At 38.7% G+C, this 19,210-nt stretch overlaps 1 protein-coding gene across 1 annotated transcript in view; it reads left to right on the top strand.

Moving 5' to 3' along the window:
• Nckap1 (NCK associated protein 1) overlaps positions 1-18,862 on the top strand; it is a 75,948-nt gene extending 57,086 nt beyond the window's left edge. Inside the window, exons 21-31 of the mRNA XM_052182792.1 lie at positions 2,080-2,298; positions 2,787-2,917; positions 3,099-3,196; positions 4,789-4,882; positions 6,641-6,723; positions 7,077-7,157; positions 10,496-10,589; positions 12,368-12,484; positions 12,985-13,094; positions 17,133-17,222; positions 17,982-18,862. Coding sequence (XP_052038752.1) covers positions 2,080-2,298; positions 2,787-2,917; positions 3,099-3,196; positions 4,789-4,882; positions 6,641-6,723; positions 7,077-7,157; positions 10,496-10,589; positions 12,368-12,484; positions 12,985-13,094; positions 17,133-17,222; positions 17,982-18,098 — 1,234 coding nt within the window. The 3' untranslated portion in view covers positions 18,099-18,862. The remainder of the gene's footprint in view (positions 1-2,079; positions 2,299-2,786; positions 2,918-3,098; positions 3,197-4,788; positions 4,883-6,640; positions 6,724-7,076; positions 7,158-10,495; positions 10,590-12,367; positions 12,485-12,984; positions 13,095-17,132; positions 17,223-17,981) is intronic.
• The last annotated feature ends 348 nt before the right edge of the window (positions 18,863-19,210 follow it).

Here is a 19,210-nt window from a genome sequence, read left to right as displayed (position 1 = left end):
GACACTGACCATGTCAGGAACTTTCTCCTGAGATTTAGTTGTCGTACACAAACAGTAGTTTATTAGCTTAATTTGTCTTCAGGCTATGGAGGGTAAGTGAATAAGGCCTGGAGCTCACTAGGATGCAGTCAGTAAAGAGAGAACAGAAAATGAGTAAGAAGATTCAAGCGTTGAGTGACATCAAGTGCCCAGACAGACAGACGGCTTTGCCTGGGCACACCATGCTGTCAGTTCTGAGTAGAGTTTTGCAGGTATTTGAATAATACTGCACTAAGTAATAAAAAATTCTTTCACTTCTATGAATGGGACTTTAGATTTCTGAAAGTTAATTATTAAGGAAGTGTTTATTACTTAATATTTTTTAATCTTGAAAATTAATGATTTAATAATTAATAATTTAACCATAGAATCTGAAAATTTTGCCAAAGGATTTTCAAGATGTTTATGGTCATTAATGAGTAATATTTCTATTGCTTTATGTGAAACATTGTGGTAAGGAAATAGAATAAAGCTTGAGACTCTAGTTGGTATGTGAAGAATACTGCCACATGAGAACAAAATAGGACTATATAAAAACAACATTACATTGAGTATTGAACTAGTAATTGGCCAGTGAAGCAGCCAGTGCTGAACAATGTCTTTTGTTCCCTTTCTTAAGTCAGTTATACTGACAGTAAAACTCCAGTATTGAGACCCAAAGTGCACTCTGTCTTCTGGTCCTTAACACTATTAGCTGGGAGGCTGGGAGACTGCTGGGCAGAATCTGAGGCTCGACTTCTAGCTCATGTGTTTTCCTTGTATAAATAGTTTGGTTATGTTCCGTGGGGATGCAAGTGCTCTTTTCCCCAGACCTCTTCTAGTGATTGGGGTCAAGACAAGGGAGCCACTTGCCCTGCTTGTGTTTGTTCTGTTGTTATGGCTCCGTTTTAGTCTTGCTCCTCGGGCTAAATAAAAGAGTGGTAATTTTCATCTTGAGTTGGCTTATCTGGATGTAGTCCTAGCTGTGGTTTGTCTGCTGTGGTAAAGATGCATCTTTACAAATACAAGTCTAATGCTTCCAGGAGCTTCTTGAGAAAGTGCTAGAGGCTGGCTGCAACAAGGCCCCGTGGGTGAAGGTGCTTGCTTTGAAGTAGACAGACACTTGGTAGGAGAGAACTGACTTTACAGCATTGTCCTTCAACCTACACACACACACACACACACACACACACACACACACACACGCACACACTCGAGTGCGTGCACATGTACACACTCGCACATACATACACACACACACACACAAATTATCAGTGTAACTTAAATTTTTTTAAGGGAATAGGAGAGACTGATGCAGAAAAAGATCTCTTAGAGAAGTATTTTCAAGCTTGTACTTCCTTTTAGCTTTATATACACATGGGGAGTAAACGTGTTTTAATGTGCTGTTCAGTGCCATCTTGTTTTAACTGTCAAGTAGTTTGTTGAAAACCAACATTAAGTCAAACAAACATTTATAGATGCTCATTTATTTAGTCAACTTTAGATCAGGGTGTATAACTTTATAAATGGTTAATTAAACGTTTCTGTAGTTACATATTTACATTCTCTTTTTAGGTGTTTGAAAACTTTGCTCATTCTAAACAGACCACTTCTAAACATTGACTCTTTTTATAGTTTACTTATGGTTTGAACCTTAGTTTATTTTATTTATGAAATGTTAGTGGTGATAACTACATAGCCTGTTAGAACATACTGGGATTTAGTTCATTCACATAAAATCCAAGAAGCTTCAAGCAGCAGTGCCAAGTAAATGTAAGCTACAGGGTGAATATCTCACTGTCCTCACTAGAGTACTGGGTGTTAAAGTCCTTCTTAGGTCTGATCGTTGTTAGTGGCGTACCTTCTCAGAATGATTTTTTATTATTTGTATTCCTGTTTCATCATTTTTAGGTTATGAGATAACAGTAATTTCATGGTTTTATTTTTAAAATATTTAATTAATTTAAAATTAATTTTATTGCTTACTTGTTATTAGATGTTAGCAGGTTGAGTAGATTGTTCACATAAGTGAGAAAATCTTACGTCTGTTCTGATCCCCAGATCAATTGTTGGAATGACTATGTATAATCAAGCTACACAGGAAATTGCAAAGCCATCAGAGCTTCTAACAAGCGTCAGAGCGTATATGACTGTGCTCCAGTCCATAGAGAACTATGTGCAGATTGATATCACCAGAGTATTTAATAATGTTCTTCTTCAACAAACACAACACTTAGACAGTCATGGAGAACCGACTATCACAAGTCTATATACAAATTGGTAAGGAACACATTTAGAAGTTTTGAATGGTGGAAAAGTTTCATTTTGTAATAAACTTCTTAGGAAAACAATTTTATGGTTAAGGTTTTATATATGAATCTTTTGCCTACATGTATGTACGTGTATCACATGTGTTACTGATTCCCTCAAAGGCCAGAAGAGGGCATCAGATGCCTTGAAACCAGAGTCACAGATATGAACCAACAGGAGGCCAGGAACCAGGCCTTCAGCGTGCCTTCCCACTGAGCCATCCTGCTGTATGCAGGGAACCAGGCCTTTAGTGTACCTTCCCACTGAGCCATCCTGCTGTATGCAGGGAACCAGGCCTTCAGCGTGCCTTCCCACTGAGCCATCCTGCCCTCCCTTCAGCCCTCCCTTGTGCTCAGTGACTTTATCAGTTAACTTAAAACTTACATGAAGGGATGTGAACTATAACGAATATTTGAACAAACCATTTCTCCTGGTGATGAATTTACTTTTCTTTTTAGGTACTTGGAAACTTTATTAAGACAAGTCAGCAATGGCCACATAGCTTATTTTCCTGCAATGAAAGCATTTGTGAATTTACCCACAGAAAATGAATTAACATTCAATGCAGAGGAATATTCTGATATATCAGGTGAATATTATATGCTAGATTTAGAAAATGAAGATAGCCTGATTGTTTTACATGTAACTTGATTTGGCTTGGTTGTTTGGGGTATTAATAAATAGTTTGTAACCTGGGATAGTCCAGTATGTCAGTGTGTCTTAATATATTTGCTCTGTCGAGAAACTGAAATTAATGAATTTCCTTTCAGAAATGAGATCATTATCAGAGCTCCTCGGCCCGTATGGTATGAAGTTCCTCAGTGAGAGCCTTATGTGGCACATCTCATCACAAGTTGCTGAGCTTAAGGTACAGTCTCCACCAACCCACCTGGCTGTCCTTGTTTGCAGTGTTGGGATTTGAGGCTCTGACCTTACACATGGGAGGCAAGGGCTCTACCACTGAGCTACATCTCCAGCCCTTTTCTCATCTTTTATTTTGAAACAAGGTCTTGTTAATTTTCCGGCTGACCTCAAGCCTTCTGCACCAGCCTCACAAATAGCTTGCATTTTGAATGTAGACTGCTCTACATGGCTTTCACACCCTTTAAACATTAATTCTTGTAAAACATTTCAGGAATGTGAAAATTCCTAGAATTTTAATTAGCCTGAAATGAAAGTACTAGCATGTAAGTGACGTTAAAGCACTTGCAGAGCCTCGCAATGACATCATGGTTTAGTTGCAGGTAAGAAAACAAGAGGCCAAAATGGCGACTTAATTTGTAACAGTGGTGTTCAAGTTTCTCAGTGTTCTTTTAAGCCTTTATTCTGTTGCATAATGATGCTTTTATTTGATTATTCCCAAATTCTAGCCCAAGTTGTTTTGTTTGTTCCAATTTATTATCTGAATAGATTGCTTTCCACATTACCACGGATTGTAACATGAATATTATTAGTTTATTGGGCAATATTAGAGATTGAGTGCAGGGCCTCTCATGTGATAGGCAAGTGCTCTACCACTAACCACATACCTAGGTTAGGGTTGCGATTGCTATGACAAAACACCATAACCAATGGCAGGTTGCAGAGGAAAGGGTTTATTTGGTGTATGCTTCCACATCATAATCTATCACCGAAGGAAGTCAAGAACTCAAGCAGGGCAGGAAGCTGGGACCGTGGAGGGCTGATGTTTACTGGCTTGCTCCCCATGTTGCACAGCCTGCTTTCTTAGAAGACCATCCGCCCCGGTATGACATCACACCCACAGTGATCTGGGCCTACACCCATCACTCACTAATGAAGAAAATGTCCTAGAGCCAGATCTGCTGGGAGCACATTTCTGAATGAGGTTCTCTCGGTTCAGATGACTCTAGCTTGTACCAAGTTGACATAAAACTAGCCAGCAAATTTGATGCAGTATGTTTTATCTTAAAGCCTTTAAGCTCATTGAAAATATGTTTGGACTGCTTAATATTTAAGTAAAGATAGTTAATGGCAGCAACATTTTAAATTACCGTTTTTATCATTTTAGGGATATGTCAGTGCTGAGATAAATTACATTGAAAACACACACACACACACATTTGTATGTATTTATAAAATGACTGTACATTTTGAGAGAATTTTAATTTGGGTCACTAAACCTCTGGAACTTGCCAGACTAGAAAAGACATGTTTAAAGTACCGTAGTGTATCTAAGCATGTGGTGGTCCTTTCTCTCGCTATTTATTCTGCTGAATTTTTCCTGACCGCTTCATGAATTGGAAAACTAAAGGAAAATATTACTCTTACATAAATCATTTTGAGATTATTTTATTAAAACAATTGTATAGCATAGAACCTCTGGACCTGATGAATTTTGCTTTTTGTCTTTCCAGTGGTAATTCACAAGCAAGTGCATGAGTCATTAAAACAAAGATCTGTGCCTGACCTGTGTTTTTTTTTTTCTTTTTTTCTTTTTAGAAACTTGTGGTGGAGAATGTTGATGTTCTAACACAAATGAGGACCAGCTTTGACAAACCAGACCAGATGGCTGCACTCTTTAAAAGATTATCATGTGGGTAACCCATGGTACCTTTTATAAACATTCAAAAGATCTAACATGCAATATGTAATTTCTACCCAAAATTTGTAACATAAATGCAAGCAGCAAACTATGGAAAGTGCTCTTCAGCATATGAAGAGAAATAACAAAAAATATTAGTCACAGGAACTTTTCAGTGTACATCTTCTCCATTCATTCATTCATTCATTCATTAATTCTCCAAGTGGCAGGGTCTCAATACATATGGGCCTTAAACTCACAATGGTCTGCCTGCCTCTCTGTTTTTCGAGTTGCTAGGATTAAAGATGTGTATCACTACACCAACTTTACTTCATAGATGCTTGACTGTATTTTTTATTACATGTCAGTTATTAGCAAATATTACCTTTAATGAGTTCTTGAACCTACTAAACTTAATATATTAGGTCTACATTAGTTCAATGTAATGTAGTTCATTGCCTTGTATAGGGTATTTAATACATGTTACCTTTGAATTTCAGTCTCTTATTTTGTTAGCACAGTTTGAGTATGAAGGATATAGTAATCATTTTCAAAATAGTTTTCTCTGAGCAATATACAAGTACTCAAGTCCCTCACCATGGGTTCCAGTAACTTAGCTCTGCCCCAACTGCTTGTCATCTCCCAGCCATCACTGACCAGGATAACCCTGTGTAGCTCAGAGGTGGTAGGCCATAGGGCTGCTTCTGATCTTTATATACATTTTTCCTTTTTTGGCCACAACTTAATTTTCTTAAGGGGGCTAGAGAGATAGCTCGGCAGTTAGGATTACTTGCTGCTCTTGCAGAGGACTGGAGTTTGGTTTCCAGCACCCTCATCAATAGCATAGCACACAACTGCCAGTACACAGTTCCCAATTCCAGGGCATCTGACACCTTCTGGTCTTCTTGATATCCACACTAGCATCACACACAGAGACTCACAGAAGTGCACATTAAAATGTTTTTTAAAAAATAAATTAAAATAAGAATGGGAGAAAGTGGGGCTGGAGAGATGGAGAGATGGCTCAGAGGTTAAGAGCACTGAATGCTCTTCCAGAGGTTCTGAGGTCAATTCTCAGCAACCACATGGTGGCTCACAACCATCTGTAATGGGATCTGATGCCCTCTTCTGGTGTGTCTAAAGACAACCACATTGTATTCACATACATAAAATAAATAAATCTTTTAAAAGGAAAGAACAGAACAGAACTGGAGAGAAGGTTTCATGGTTAAGAGCACTGCTCTTCCGTGGAACCTGGGTTCTACTCCGAGCATACATTCAGGCAACCACCTATACAGAGACACTGGAATAAAACAAAACAAAACAAAAAAAATTAAAATCAATAATTTACTCAGAGTTCCTGTACCATCTGAGGGGTTGGCTCCAAATCGCCCAATAATCTTTGTCCCTGGATTAATCCCTGGCTCTCTCCTTACTCCAACCTCTGCCAAGTTTATGAGGGGATTATTTCAAGATCATGATTAATGTGAACTTCTAACACATTTAAAATAACAGAGCTATGTGTGTCTGTGAATGTGTCTGTATATGTGGGAGGGAGGGAGGGAGAGACAGAGAGACAGAGAGAGAGAGAATGAGAATTGATAGCTTAAAGTTTAAATATTAGATATCAGTATTTTTAAACATTTGTTGAGTCAAATTGCCCTAGTCATGCTATTCCAGAAATTTTGATTTTGAGAGTTTTTTCCAAAGCTAAAATAAAATGTCACTTTATAACTTTTTCTTTCTCTTCTTCCCTTCTTTGCAATTTAGCTGTTGATAGTGTCTTGAAAAGGATGACAATAATTGGTGTTATTTTATCCTTCCGGTCATTGGCACAAGAAGCACTGAGAGATGTAAGAAACCATTTCCGCATCATCTCTGCCTTTTCCAGAAACTAAAATCCATAGTTAGCAATAATAAAATTCCAGTTTGTGTAGTAATGGTAAATAAAGTACATTTTTAGTTTGGTATTGAATTTGGTTGATGCACTGTTTCAGCTTTGTTACACATTAAAGTGTTCCTTTAGAACTATAATCTCAGTCACCTTAATACCGAATGCATATCATTTCTATTTATTTTGGCTTTTTAGAAAGACCCAGTGAGCTTGCTACATTCTTGTGAAAACCTGATTTATCAAAGGGTAGTAGTATTTCCTAGCGTGCGGTCTGCTGGGTAGCACTGACCTGTTTGCTGTCTCCCTGCCTAGGTTCTGTCCTACCACATTCCTTTCCTTGTGAGCTCCATTGAAGATTTCAAGGATCACATTCCTCGGGAAACTGATATGAAGGTAGAGTTGTATTAGCGTTTGTAGTTTGTTCAATGAGATGTCCAAGTTACACGTGGAATGAAATGTAAAAACCTGGAAATAGCATACATGCCTGAGATCGACACTGTCCCTGCGCTCTCAGTACCAAGATGTTCCTAACCATTCTGAAAACCAGCCTTCTTTGATCAACTTTATGGTTATAAGGACATGAAATTTGTTAAAAAATGTATTTTTTTTACCCCCCCCCCTTTAATGTACTAGGTTTTTCTTTCTTGGTCATAAAGCTGAAAGATGAGTTGTTGTAAACTCAAATTGTATCAGTTTTTAAAATAGGTATTTAAAAGTCTTACAAAAGATGGCTGTCATCTACTCAAAACCAGTTTCTTCTAGCATTTTATTTTTCCTTAATGACTGTAAGACAGGCAGTCCATAGCCCTTTAAGGGTCCATAGTTAATTTGTTGTAAAAATTTTGATCCATGTGATCAAAACTACTGATTTAATCCCAGCTGTGATTTCAGAGTGTTTAAATCACATGATGTATAAGGAGTCACAGTTATTGCAAGTGTCCATGTTTGAGACATGATTTTATACTTGGTTTATCATATATACATATGTATGTCAGTCTGTCTGTCCTTGTCTGTCCATCCATCCCAGGGATCAAACGCAGGTTGTCAGGCTTGGTGTCAAAAGCCTCTGATGAACCATCTTGACAGACAGCCTTGCATATCTCATCTCTTAAACAGTGTTCAAGTTTCAGAATGTCTTTCAAACTTTAGGGTGTGACAGAGTTTGAGTGTCTTCCTGTGTCACTCAGCCTGGCTGTGCACTCTAAATAATCCTCTTGCTTCAGCCTTGGCCTCGGCCTCCCAAATGCTGGGATTACAGATTTATGCTGCTGTGCTTGCTCTGTTCAAATGTCTTATTATCTACTGCTCTGTTTGCATCATCTGCCTCTCTTCATGTCTCTTCTGACCTAACAGTTTATGAGCATTCTCTCAGGATCCTTTTACCTCTTCATTAATTCTACTTGAAACTCTTCCCTCTTTTGTCTCTGCCTTTGGAAGTCCTGCCTATCTGTGAGGCCAGGTTCACTTGCCATTTCCTTAGAACCATTCCTAGATTTCCCAATAATAGAAAACATTTTTTCTCAGTGCTAGTGGACAACTTTTTATTTTTCTTCTGCCTATATTTATTCTAGATAATAAACATCTTGAAGGCTTTGTTTCCTTTAATCTTTGGCTTTCCTGTAGTGCTTTATAGGAGTAAGCACGTGAGATTGATGATTGTCTATAATCTTATGACTGAAACTATGAATAGAGCAGAAAAGGAGTTTTTCTAAGAAGAAATACTGCAGAAAGTACAAGATTAAACAGTTCTTATGAGCACACTGATGTTTAGGTGCTGAGAATTCTAATATAGTACCCAAATCCAATTATTACTTAGTATAATTTTTTAATTTAGCTTTTAGCAAACTGTCAAAAAAATGACTTGGTTTAAAGATCCCATACATGAATTTTATCAGCTTTATTCTTGTATCATAGAAGTTGCTTGTCTAAAGTGTACAGTTTCATGGTTTTGAATATAATTAGAGTCCTGGCCATCACAGTTAGTTTTAGAATAGCTTTATCATCCCGCAGAGCATCAGTGCCCAGAGCAGGAGCTCTTCACTTTCAGTTCATTCCCTGTCCCAGCTGATAACTGGGACTCTGCAGACAACCCTGTTTGAGTATTGTGCATAAATCATATACCAGAGAGTTTTTGATTTAGATATCTTTAACTTAGCATGTTTTCATGGTCCACCATATTTCAGCATGTGTTAGCACTTAATTTTTTAGTATTTTATTGTATGACTGTACTATAGTTTGTTTATTCAGTTATCAATTATGGATATGTGTTAATTTTACTTCTTAGACACTGTAAATAATGCTATTTTTTTTTATCCGTGTTGATGCTTTTGGTCTCTTGCATAATGAATTGATTCTGTAGCAACTATTTAGTTTTAGGAACCACCAAACAGACTGTTTTATATTGCTATCTACACTGAATGAGGGTGCCAGGGCTTAGTCCTTGTCTTCTTGATGAGAGCCATTTTAGTAGGTGTGCAGAGGTATTACCCTGTGCTGATTTGCATCTCCTTCATTCACAAGGCTGCACACATCTATGATGTGTCTGTATGGCTTCTTTAGAGAAAGAGTTATGTGGATCCATTGCCCATTTTTAGCCTGTGTCGCCTGTGTGCAGAGTTGGATCTCTCCTTTTACCTTTGCCTGGCCTGGGCCTTGAGCTCCATCACCAGGCTTAGGCCAGGGAAAGTGCCTTCTCCCTGAGCTATCACTGTCCCACATCATTTTATCTTTGAACGGTCAAGAGGTAATACATCTTCAGTAGGTAGAATCATGGTTCTGAATTTTCAATTTCTTCGTGGTATCCAAGAATCACAAAAATCTTTCATTTCAGCGTACTTTGGCTTATCTATTTTTTCTTTTGTTTAGAGTTTTGCTATCAAACAAACAAATATTGTTTTGACGAAGGTCATCAGGATTTATGCCTTGTATTTTCTTCCAAAATTTTGAAATTTTAGTTTTTACATTTATATCTTTGATGCACTTAGAGTTTGTATTGGTGTATGGGGAGCGGTATGTCTCTGCAACTTATCCCATGGTTGTTTCTATTTGTCTGAGCTTTACTAACTGTGAATATCAGAGATCACCAATTATGTACACAGGCTTTACCTAAAATATCAGTCAGCATATCTTGAATGATTGGAATCTATGCATGATGTAGAAAATTATCAGAAATTATTTTATTAGATTCTTAGGTTTTTAATTCTTGTCTGTAATTTGCTATGCTTATAGATCTGATTAAGTATTGAATCCCTAAAGTTTTTCATTAAGTAACTGTGGATGTAAGCATAGATTCAGTAATACAAATTCAGCCCAGGCTGAGCTCTGGTACTCATTCTGTAGACCAGGCTGGCCTTGAACTCTGAAGTGCTGATATTACAGGAGTGAGCCATCACATTTGACTTCCTTCCTTCCTTCCTCTTTCTTTTTTTCTCTCTTTCTTTGTTCCACTTGATATTTTACTTCCATCTTTGCAAGACAAAAAGTGTCATTGTGTAGACCTTGCCACAGAGGGGCTGCAAGCCTTGTTTGCACAGTGGGAAGTTATAAGGAACAGGATTAGAGCATTGTCTAGTGTGGGTTACCTGCATGCTCAACCCTGCTTCAGCCAAGTGCTGAAATCTTCTAGTATGTTTGTAGGCAGACTGATGTATACCATAAATAGTTTCTTACTCAAGTAAACTTTCTCAGAAGTTAAAATATTTATTTCTTTGTAACTCCTGTATTTTTGTCAGGTTGCAATGAATGTGTATGAGCTGTCATCAGCTGCTGGATTACCATGTGAGATTGATCCTGCCTTAGTAGTAGCTCTTTCCTCACAAAAATCAGGTAAAATGCATTAAAATATGGCGCTTTCTTACTAAAGTTATAGGGCAGCCAAGGGATACACGTAGTGCTTGTTTTTCAAAATGTCTTATGTTAAGCTTTATGTATTCATTCATTCATTTATAATTGGAATACATCAGGATAAAGAAGACAAAATGCCTTGCTTTGGAGTTTTTGCTGTAGCACAGTCATTACAATACTGTCCAAGTCCTTTGGTGTGGATAGATACAGCAAGTGCCATTTCAGCTTAGTGAGCTCAGGGACAAGAGGAAAAAGCACACAGTACCGACTAACATGGAAGGACCAGTGTCATCAGAGAAAACAAGCACTTGGAAAAAAGCTCCTAAGAAAGTGAAAGCAAGTCACGAACTGGGCACCATTAGCGAGCTGTGATGATGGATTCGTGTCTGTGGAGTCAGTGCGAGAACACTCAGATGAGTGTGAGAAGGGGCTGGGCATACTCTATGGGCAGCTCTGTCGGGAACAAAGGAAGGAACTTATAATAGCTAGAGGCAGAGGGAGGCCAAGACATTGTACTTGTGTTGGGAAGCACATGTAGGCCCTACACACTCTACACTTTAGCTCTACCCCAGCCTGTGACAGGGACTTTGTGAGATGGAGAAGATGAGAACATTTGTATGTGGGTGGAAGACAGACTGCCCTTATGATAGCCAGGGAGCTGGTCCTAGAAAAGGGTGTCCTGTTTTAATTAGAATGGATGGTCACCATAAAAAGTTGTATAACACTGACCATTTAGAAACTATAAGGTCAGTCCTTTGAAACATAGTGTCAAAAAATGTTCAAAATAATTCTTGGTTTCTTATTTACAAATAAGGTGGGGTTTTTTTTTTTTTTGTTTGGTTGGTTTTTTTTTATTGTTGTTGATGATGCTTTTTTGTTTGGTTGGTTTCGTTTTGGTATTGAAATGCCCTCTCTACTCTTGATTTTAATTTCTCTTTAAGTTTTTTTCACTTTATGTATATGGATATTTTGCCTGCCCTTACTTATGTGCACCATGTGCATGGCTGGTGCCCACGGAGTGAAGACACCTCGGAGCTGGAATTACAGACGGCCGTGAGCCATCATGTGGGTACTGGGAACTGAACCCAGGTTCTCTGCAAGGGCAGCAAGCACTCTTAGCCACTACGCCCCTTTTCTACTCTTTTGAGCCAACTTACAATCATTGAGTTTATTAGTTTTCTTAATTACACTGTTTTTCCTAATTCACGTAATATATAAATTATTGCTTATAGCTATTTTTATGATCAACCAAAGTTTAGAAATTCACTGTGCTTTTGTTTTCCTGTAATCAGTCTATAGCTTCATATAATTGCCAACTGCAGGGTAACTAAGTTCTCAGTGGTCAGAGAATACCCAAGTGCTAAACAGAACAATTTAAATACTAAAAGTGTTTTAGTAAAGGTTATTGTCTTATAGCTACAGAATGTACTAGATATTTTCATTCAGAACTGCTTCCTTCTGTTTTCTAGAATGGAGAAATAAGTAATGCAGTCCCCTTTTCAATATTGGTAACCTTTAAGCAATATATTTATATATTCTTAGCTCTCCTAGGGAAAAAAAGGAATTTTTAAGTGAATTTTCAGATTATAAGATAAGAAATTTATGAGTGGCAATATGTATGGCATTCTCATAAGTATTCATCAGTTTTTGATTAGAAAATTTAAATAAAATTTATTCCCTTTATTTTTTAGTTTAGATTATTAACTTTCAAATAATCCTGAAGAAAAGCTTGCTTTTTATTCCTTATTTTTTTTCTTTAGAGAACATTAGTCCAGAAGAAGAATATAAGATTGCTTGTCTCCTGATGGTCTTTGTAGCAGTTTCCTTGCCTACACTGGCCAGCAATGTGATGTCACAGTACAGCCCTGCAATAGAAGGTATTTACTTGGTTTACAACTGTTGTAACAATAAAGAACACTGGCTTTAGTGCTACATGTATTTTTCTCTTTGGGTAATGTTCTCTTCTGATAAAATAGTGCTCACAATCTGCCAAACAGTAGCTTTGGAGTAGGCATCCTAATGTTCTGAAATGTGAAATGTGTGGAGGGTCACTCAAAAGTGAGCATAGGTTAGTGTGCCTGTTCAGATCACGGGGTGGGTTCAGGGCCTGAGAGGGTGGGTGTGCCTTAAAGCAGTTTGGCCCTTAGCATTTACATGTCCAAGATGTAGGGCCAGCATCACAGCTTTCCAGAGTGTGTGCCTACTAATGAAATACTGACCTGGTCATTAGTTGCAGTCTTACTGTAATATTTAAAAACACTCCTAGTTCTTAGTCATGGTGCCGTTCACATAGTCTGAGGAGTCATTCAAGCGTCTGTTTGTTACAATCATATTTTGTGGTCACACAGACTACACAGCCCTGTTTGTTCTTTCCTAGGACACTGCAACAATATACATTGTTTGGCCAAAGCCATCAACCAGATTGCTGCAGCTTTGTTTACAATTCACAAAGGAAGTATTGAAGACCGACTTAAAGAATTCCTGGCGGTACGTCTAACCAAATATCAAGACATTTTACAAAGGAAACAAAAAGTTATGCCTATGTTATGCAACAGTAAATTCCCATTATTGTTACATTTTATTTCGTGTTGTCCAAAGACATTTTTGTTCTCAGTTTATTAAGGACTACATCTTGTTTGTCTTTTAGTGTCTTAGTTGTGGAAGGTAGATTGCGTCATTTATCGTTTTCCCTATGGCTTGGAGCCTCTCCTTCCAGAGCTCTGCTCTGTGGCCTGTCGGCTTAAACTAATGTTTGCATTAAAGATTGTCTTCACATTCAAAAGATTTTTTTTCTTCAAAGAAAAGTGGAAGCCTAGAGAGATGACATGTCCTTTAAAAGATGCCGTTTCCTCATTTCCACTCACTGAGAGAAAGACCATGGTAGTGACAAACTCCGCAGCAAGAACACTGCTGGGGAGCTGTGATGGCGCACACAGACCATGCCATAGATAATGGGGAGGCAGAGATAGGGTTATATGGTCCAGGGCAGCCTGGGCCAACAGGTGAGACCCTCTTTCCAAAAAAACAAAGGGCTGGAGTGACTCCTGGCGGCTCCTCCATTAAGATTATTTGATTCTCAGTTCCCAGACCTCCCTTGTGCAGCTCACACCCACCTGTAACTCCCGCCCCAGGGACCCACCTGTAACTCCCGCCCCAGGGACCCACCTGTAACTCCCGCCCCAGGGACTGGCCAGCATGGATACTGTACACGCACGGCACACACACAGCCAGCATGGATACTGTACACGCACGGCACACACACAGTCAGCATGGATACTGTACACGCACGGCACACACACAGCCAGCGTGGGTACTGTACACACACGGCACACACACAGCCAGCATGGGTACTGTACACACACGGCACACACACAGCCAGCTTGGGTACTGTACACACACGGCACACACACAGCCAGCATGGGTACTGTACACACGTGGCACACACACAGCCAGCATGGGTACTGTACACACACGGCACACACACAGCCAGCTTGGGTACTGTACACACACGGCACACACACACACACACACACACACACACACACACACACACGGCACACACACTTATCCAGGTACTCATACAGAAAATAAAAAGTTTATAAAACAGTAGCAGAAGGTATTTTTCCTTATTCCTACTCATTTGAAGAAATACTAAGTATAAAGTCAACAATAAAAGTATGATTTGCAGGGCTAGAGATGGCCCAGCAGTTGAGGAAGCTCACTGCTCTTCCATGTCCAGGTCACAGCACCCACGGCAGACATACTGCCTGTGCCTACAGCCCTTGGGATCTGATGCCCATGTACACACAGTCATGAAGGCATATACATACACACACAAGCAAAAACAAACCCATAAAATTACATGTGACTTGCTACCAAAGAGTAATGTTAAGTCTGTCATCAGACAGGTTTAGTGCAGTATTTTTCTTTATCAACATATCATTTTCATACTTTGCTTCAAGGACAGATGGTTTAAACAAAATGAAGCCTAGAATATTTGGGGCTTTTTCTTTGTTGAAAATTCTGTTAGCTTTTAAATTTTGTGGTGTGTGTGTGTGTGTGTGTGTTGGGGTTAAATGTCCTTTCTTAAAATTACTATGAATACAAGCCTAGATTGAAATTGTCTTTTTTTAGGATCTAATACACAGTACGTTTACCTCTTATCTATAGATTATGCATTCTAAGTTCCCCACGCCAATATGGTACTTGAAGCCAGGGATAGTATTAAACTACATGCATGCGCACACACACACACACACACACACCTACTATATGCAGGAAACTACTAAAGCACAATAAATTATTAATAGAAATAATAGAAAAGTTTGTGCATGCCATAATAATAGGAGAACGAAATCCCTCGAAATACTCTGTTATCCTGTGTCCACCCTTCTTGTGACCCAGAGATGACCCTGGTGTGGTTGGGGTAAATGAAGGTGATGATGTACATTGGTGGACTGTGAGGTGGGCTTTGACTTCACTTCAACAGGAGGATCCTCTGCTTTGGGTGACACTGATCATTAAGTGGGAGAATAGGACTTGCTACCAAAAGAGAACAGTGCTGTCTACCCATCAGACATGGCTGCATGTAGTTCTTGGACGTTAGTAGCAGATAATGGTGATGGTTGGGGATTCTCAACAGCCTATAACAAACCTTGGAAGGATATTATAATCAGTACTTACTGTATTTTTAACTCATGACAGCATTGTGCAGATGTTACACTCTTTCAGGGACCATGTGGTTGACCTCGGTGCTGTATTCCACCCAGAGACCTGACTCCATTAATCTTGACCGTTAGAGCCTATGCAGTGTAGAACACTTTGGCATACTTCAGAAACATGCTTGGTGCTTCTGCTCTCACTTTCTCTTCTTCTATATTGTGTGTAGAAGGCTCAGCTTCTACAGCCCTGTGTGGTAATAGCAGCCTGGTCTTCACCAAGTAGTTCAGCAGGTCCTGTCCCACCAATTTGTCTTCTTGTTTTTAAGTGGTTTTCCTGTCTATCCCCAGAAAGCCTTTAAAACAACTCACCATCACTGTATCCATGAGTTCCTTATAGGTTCTATTTTTACTAATCCATTGCAGTTTTAATGAGTGTTACTGTGTCCACCAAAACAGATAGTTTTCAGTACTGCATTATGTCCAGATTGGGGTTTCATTTTATTGCTAGTTGATTACAATCAAATACCAGGAAGGTAGATATGGCCTTAATAAAAGCATTACATTCTCCCTCCCCCTCCCTCCCTCCCTCCCTTCCTTCCTCCCTCCCTCCCTTCCTTCCTCCCTCCCTCCCTCCCTCCCTTCTTCCCTCCCTCCCTCCCTCCCTCCCTCCCTCCTTTCATCATCATTATTGGGATTTTTGAGACAGGGTCTCTATGTAGTCCTAGCTGTCCTGGAACTCACGATGTAGACCAGACTGGCCTCTAACTCACAGAGATCCATCTGCCTCCTGAGTGCTGAGATTAAAGATGTGTACCACTAAGATTGGTCCAGCATACATTTTCATTGTCTCTATTTGCAGAAGTTCAGGTTGGTCAGATGTTGTCTGTTAATTATGGCTTTTAATTCAAACTGTCTTCCAACAATATGACTATCCCCCACACTATCGTGTTTATTTCTGAGGACCGTGTATCCATTACTCTATACAGTGGCATACATTACGGCTGTAAGTAACTTCAGTTTGACTTGTGGCAGCAGCATTAGAATAAATTCCCTTCCCTTCTGCAGATAGATTAGCTTTTCCTGGAGATTTCAGAGTCTTGATACAAACTTGAATGCCGGCTGGAGACAGACTGAGGCCGTCGCATGGGGGCCACGGAGACCATGGGGGTGGGGAATCCAGTTACTAGAACATAGCCGGCGCTGGAGTATTTTTTACATATTTCACAAAATATTCCTCTGAGAATTTCTACATTCTCACGGGAAGGAAAGACTCCTCCTTGGCTGTACATTTGTGGGCACCATTGTATGGAAAGGGTCACTTGAACAGAAACACTGCATTACCATGTCATTCAGCCAGGGAACTAATGACCAAGTAACTAACATACACGTATATATGGACTCTGGATATGCTGGACAGAGGGACAACTCTGTGCCTCAGCAAGATGGAGTGGGGTCATACATAGAATGGCATGGAATTCAAATTTAGGGACTGATTATTGGAAATTGGGAAATTTTGGAATTTTCTATTTTGCTTTCCAACCATGTTTGGCCATTAAAAACAAAACTACTTGTAAAAGGGGTAGGGGTGGGGCCGCTGTAGAGTATTATGGATTTTGGGAAAAAGAAAACAATTTGAATCATTTTAAGAAACAAACTTGAGGAAAATGTTAGTTTTAACGGCTATTTGATATGGATACCTTACTTGTTTTATGTACCTTAATTGTTGATTGATGGGAGGTCTAGGTCATCTTACTTTATACATTGCATAATGGAAGCTTGTTGAAGGTGAATTGTGTTGGAAATGAACTGTAAGTGAGCAGCGTTTCTTTGCCAGCCTCATTGATTACATGTGTGTACTTTTAAGCTTGCATCCTCCAGTCTACTGAAAATTGGCCAAGAGACAGATAAAACTACAACAAGAAATAGAGAATCTGTTTATTTGCTACTGGATATGGTATGTCTCATTTCAGTTTAATTAACTTTTACTGATAACAAAATGTTCCAGTCCTTAGCATGTCTCTTCTTGGCAAGTGAAAGCTTTGTTGGTGTTTTGTTCTGTTTCTTTTGTGATTTTTGTTTTTTTTTTCCATTTCTTGTGGTCACTCCACCTAAACCATACACTTTCTAAAACTTTCTGCTAAGATTGGCACTTCTCCTGTTTAGCCATAGGTCAATAATAGTAAGTCGAAAGACTGAAGGTGAGCGTTAACTATAAGGATGTGCTCAGGCCAAGTTTAATTCTCTGAGCTTCCCGTGGCAGTGTCTGCGAGACTCTTGTTAGTTTCCTTTGCCTGTAGACACCTGTGTCTATGTGGAGTCAGCAGAACTCATAGCTCCATGTCATCTCCCATGACCTTTCCCCGCCACGCAGGCCTATATTAGACTTTCTTCCCTCGTGAACTCTAGACTTTACTGCTTTCTATTTAATCATAGGTAGTCTTATTTTTTACTTTACTTTCTAGGTTTTGAGCTTTTTAAAATGTACCATTACATTTGTAATATGTTTGTATTCACTTTAGAGTATGTGTTCCTATTGATTAATTGATAAACTTGAAAGTATCATTTAAAAGTATTTTGATAGGCTTCACTGTAGCACATTTGCATTTTAGATTCTGAAGTAAAAACAGTTTGTGTCTGTTTCAAATGAGAATATAGAGTTGTTTACTACTCCCATTGAGTAACTTGAATTTTGACTATTTTTTTACTTTTTCAGATTGTACAAGAATCACCATTCCTGACAATGGATCTCTTGGAATCTTGTTTTCCTTATGTGTTGCTGAGAAATGCATACCATGCTGTCTACAAACAAAGTGTTACATCTTCTGCATAGAGTACTTACTCAAGACAAGCACGAGGTTTTGTTGCCTTGTTTTATCTGTAAACTGTGGAACTATTTTACCTTAAAGCCTGAAAACAGTTTTGTGGATTAAATTTTCTTCATGCTGTTGTATTTTCTGATCATTGGCTTCCTAATATGGTTGTACTACAGTACATTTGGTTAATTTAGTTATACATTCTCAAAACTCAGTGAATTCTATGATTTTAGAGTATCATTTGTTTGAAATACCATTAACACTATGTTTTTGATAACTGATAATGAAAAAACTTGCTTGTTTATTTCTGAAAAAAAATTGTATTTAGTGATTATTTTAGATAGTGATATGATAGCACCCATCTGTGTGTAAATTATTTCATATAGGGAGAGTTCTGATCTGTACCTGCGGTTCTTTCTGAGATCAAGACCGGATGTGCATATCGGTCATGCTTACGAATACATTTCTACTTTACTTTGAACATTTGCCAAACTAAATACCTAACACTGTTTGACCATAGAAATGTTAGACAACTTGAGCATTGGAGGCAGATTCTGAATTTCTCAAACAGCAGCATATGCTGTTGCCTGTAGAAAGCCTACTGATAATCTCATCTGTGCTGCCTGATTGGCATCTGCACTACCTTGTACCCTGCTGTATAATAAATAACCAGACACTTGTCCACTGTTGATACAGATGTTGGTCCCGAATCACTTTTTATATGTTTTAAAATTTGAAATTCAAGTGTACCTGCCATAACATAAATAAACACTAGACTGTATCACATTTTGAATGATTTCTTTAAAATCTTTAGAAACTTATGTAATAATGACAATATGAAATTTTCAGTTTAAACATATTTTTTAAATGTTTTAAAAAGTACTCCTGGAAAAAAAAATACTGAAATAAGGAGAGAGAGGGAGAGGGAAAGAGGGAGAAAGACAAACAGAGAGAGAGAGAGAGAGAGAGAGAGAGAGAGAGAGAGAGAGAGAGAGAGAGAGAGAGAGAGAACTGGCTGGTTTTGTGTGTTAACTTGACACAAACTGGAGTTATCACCGAGAAAGGAGCCTCCCTTGAGGAAATGCCTCCATGAGATCCAGCTGTAACTGGATTTTTCTCAACTAGTGAT

This window comes from Apodemus sylvaticus, chromosome 5, assembly GCF_947179515.1.
Source record: "Apodemus sylvaticus chromosome 5, mApoSyl1.1, whole genome shotgun sequence".
Classification (NCBI taxonomy): Eukaryota; Metazoa; Chordata; class Mammalia; order Rodentia; family Muridae; genus Apodemus; species Apodemus sylvaticus.
The sequence above is the reverse complement of the archived record's forward strand: the minus strand, read 5'-3'. Positions and strand labels throughout refer to the sequence as shown.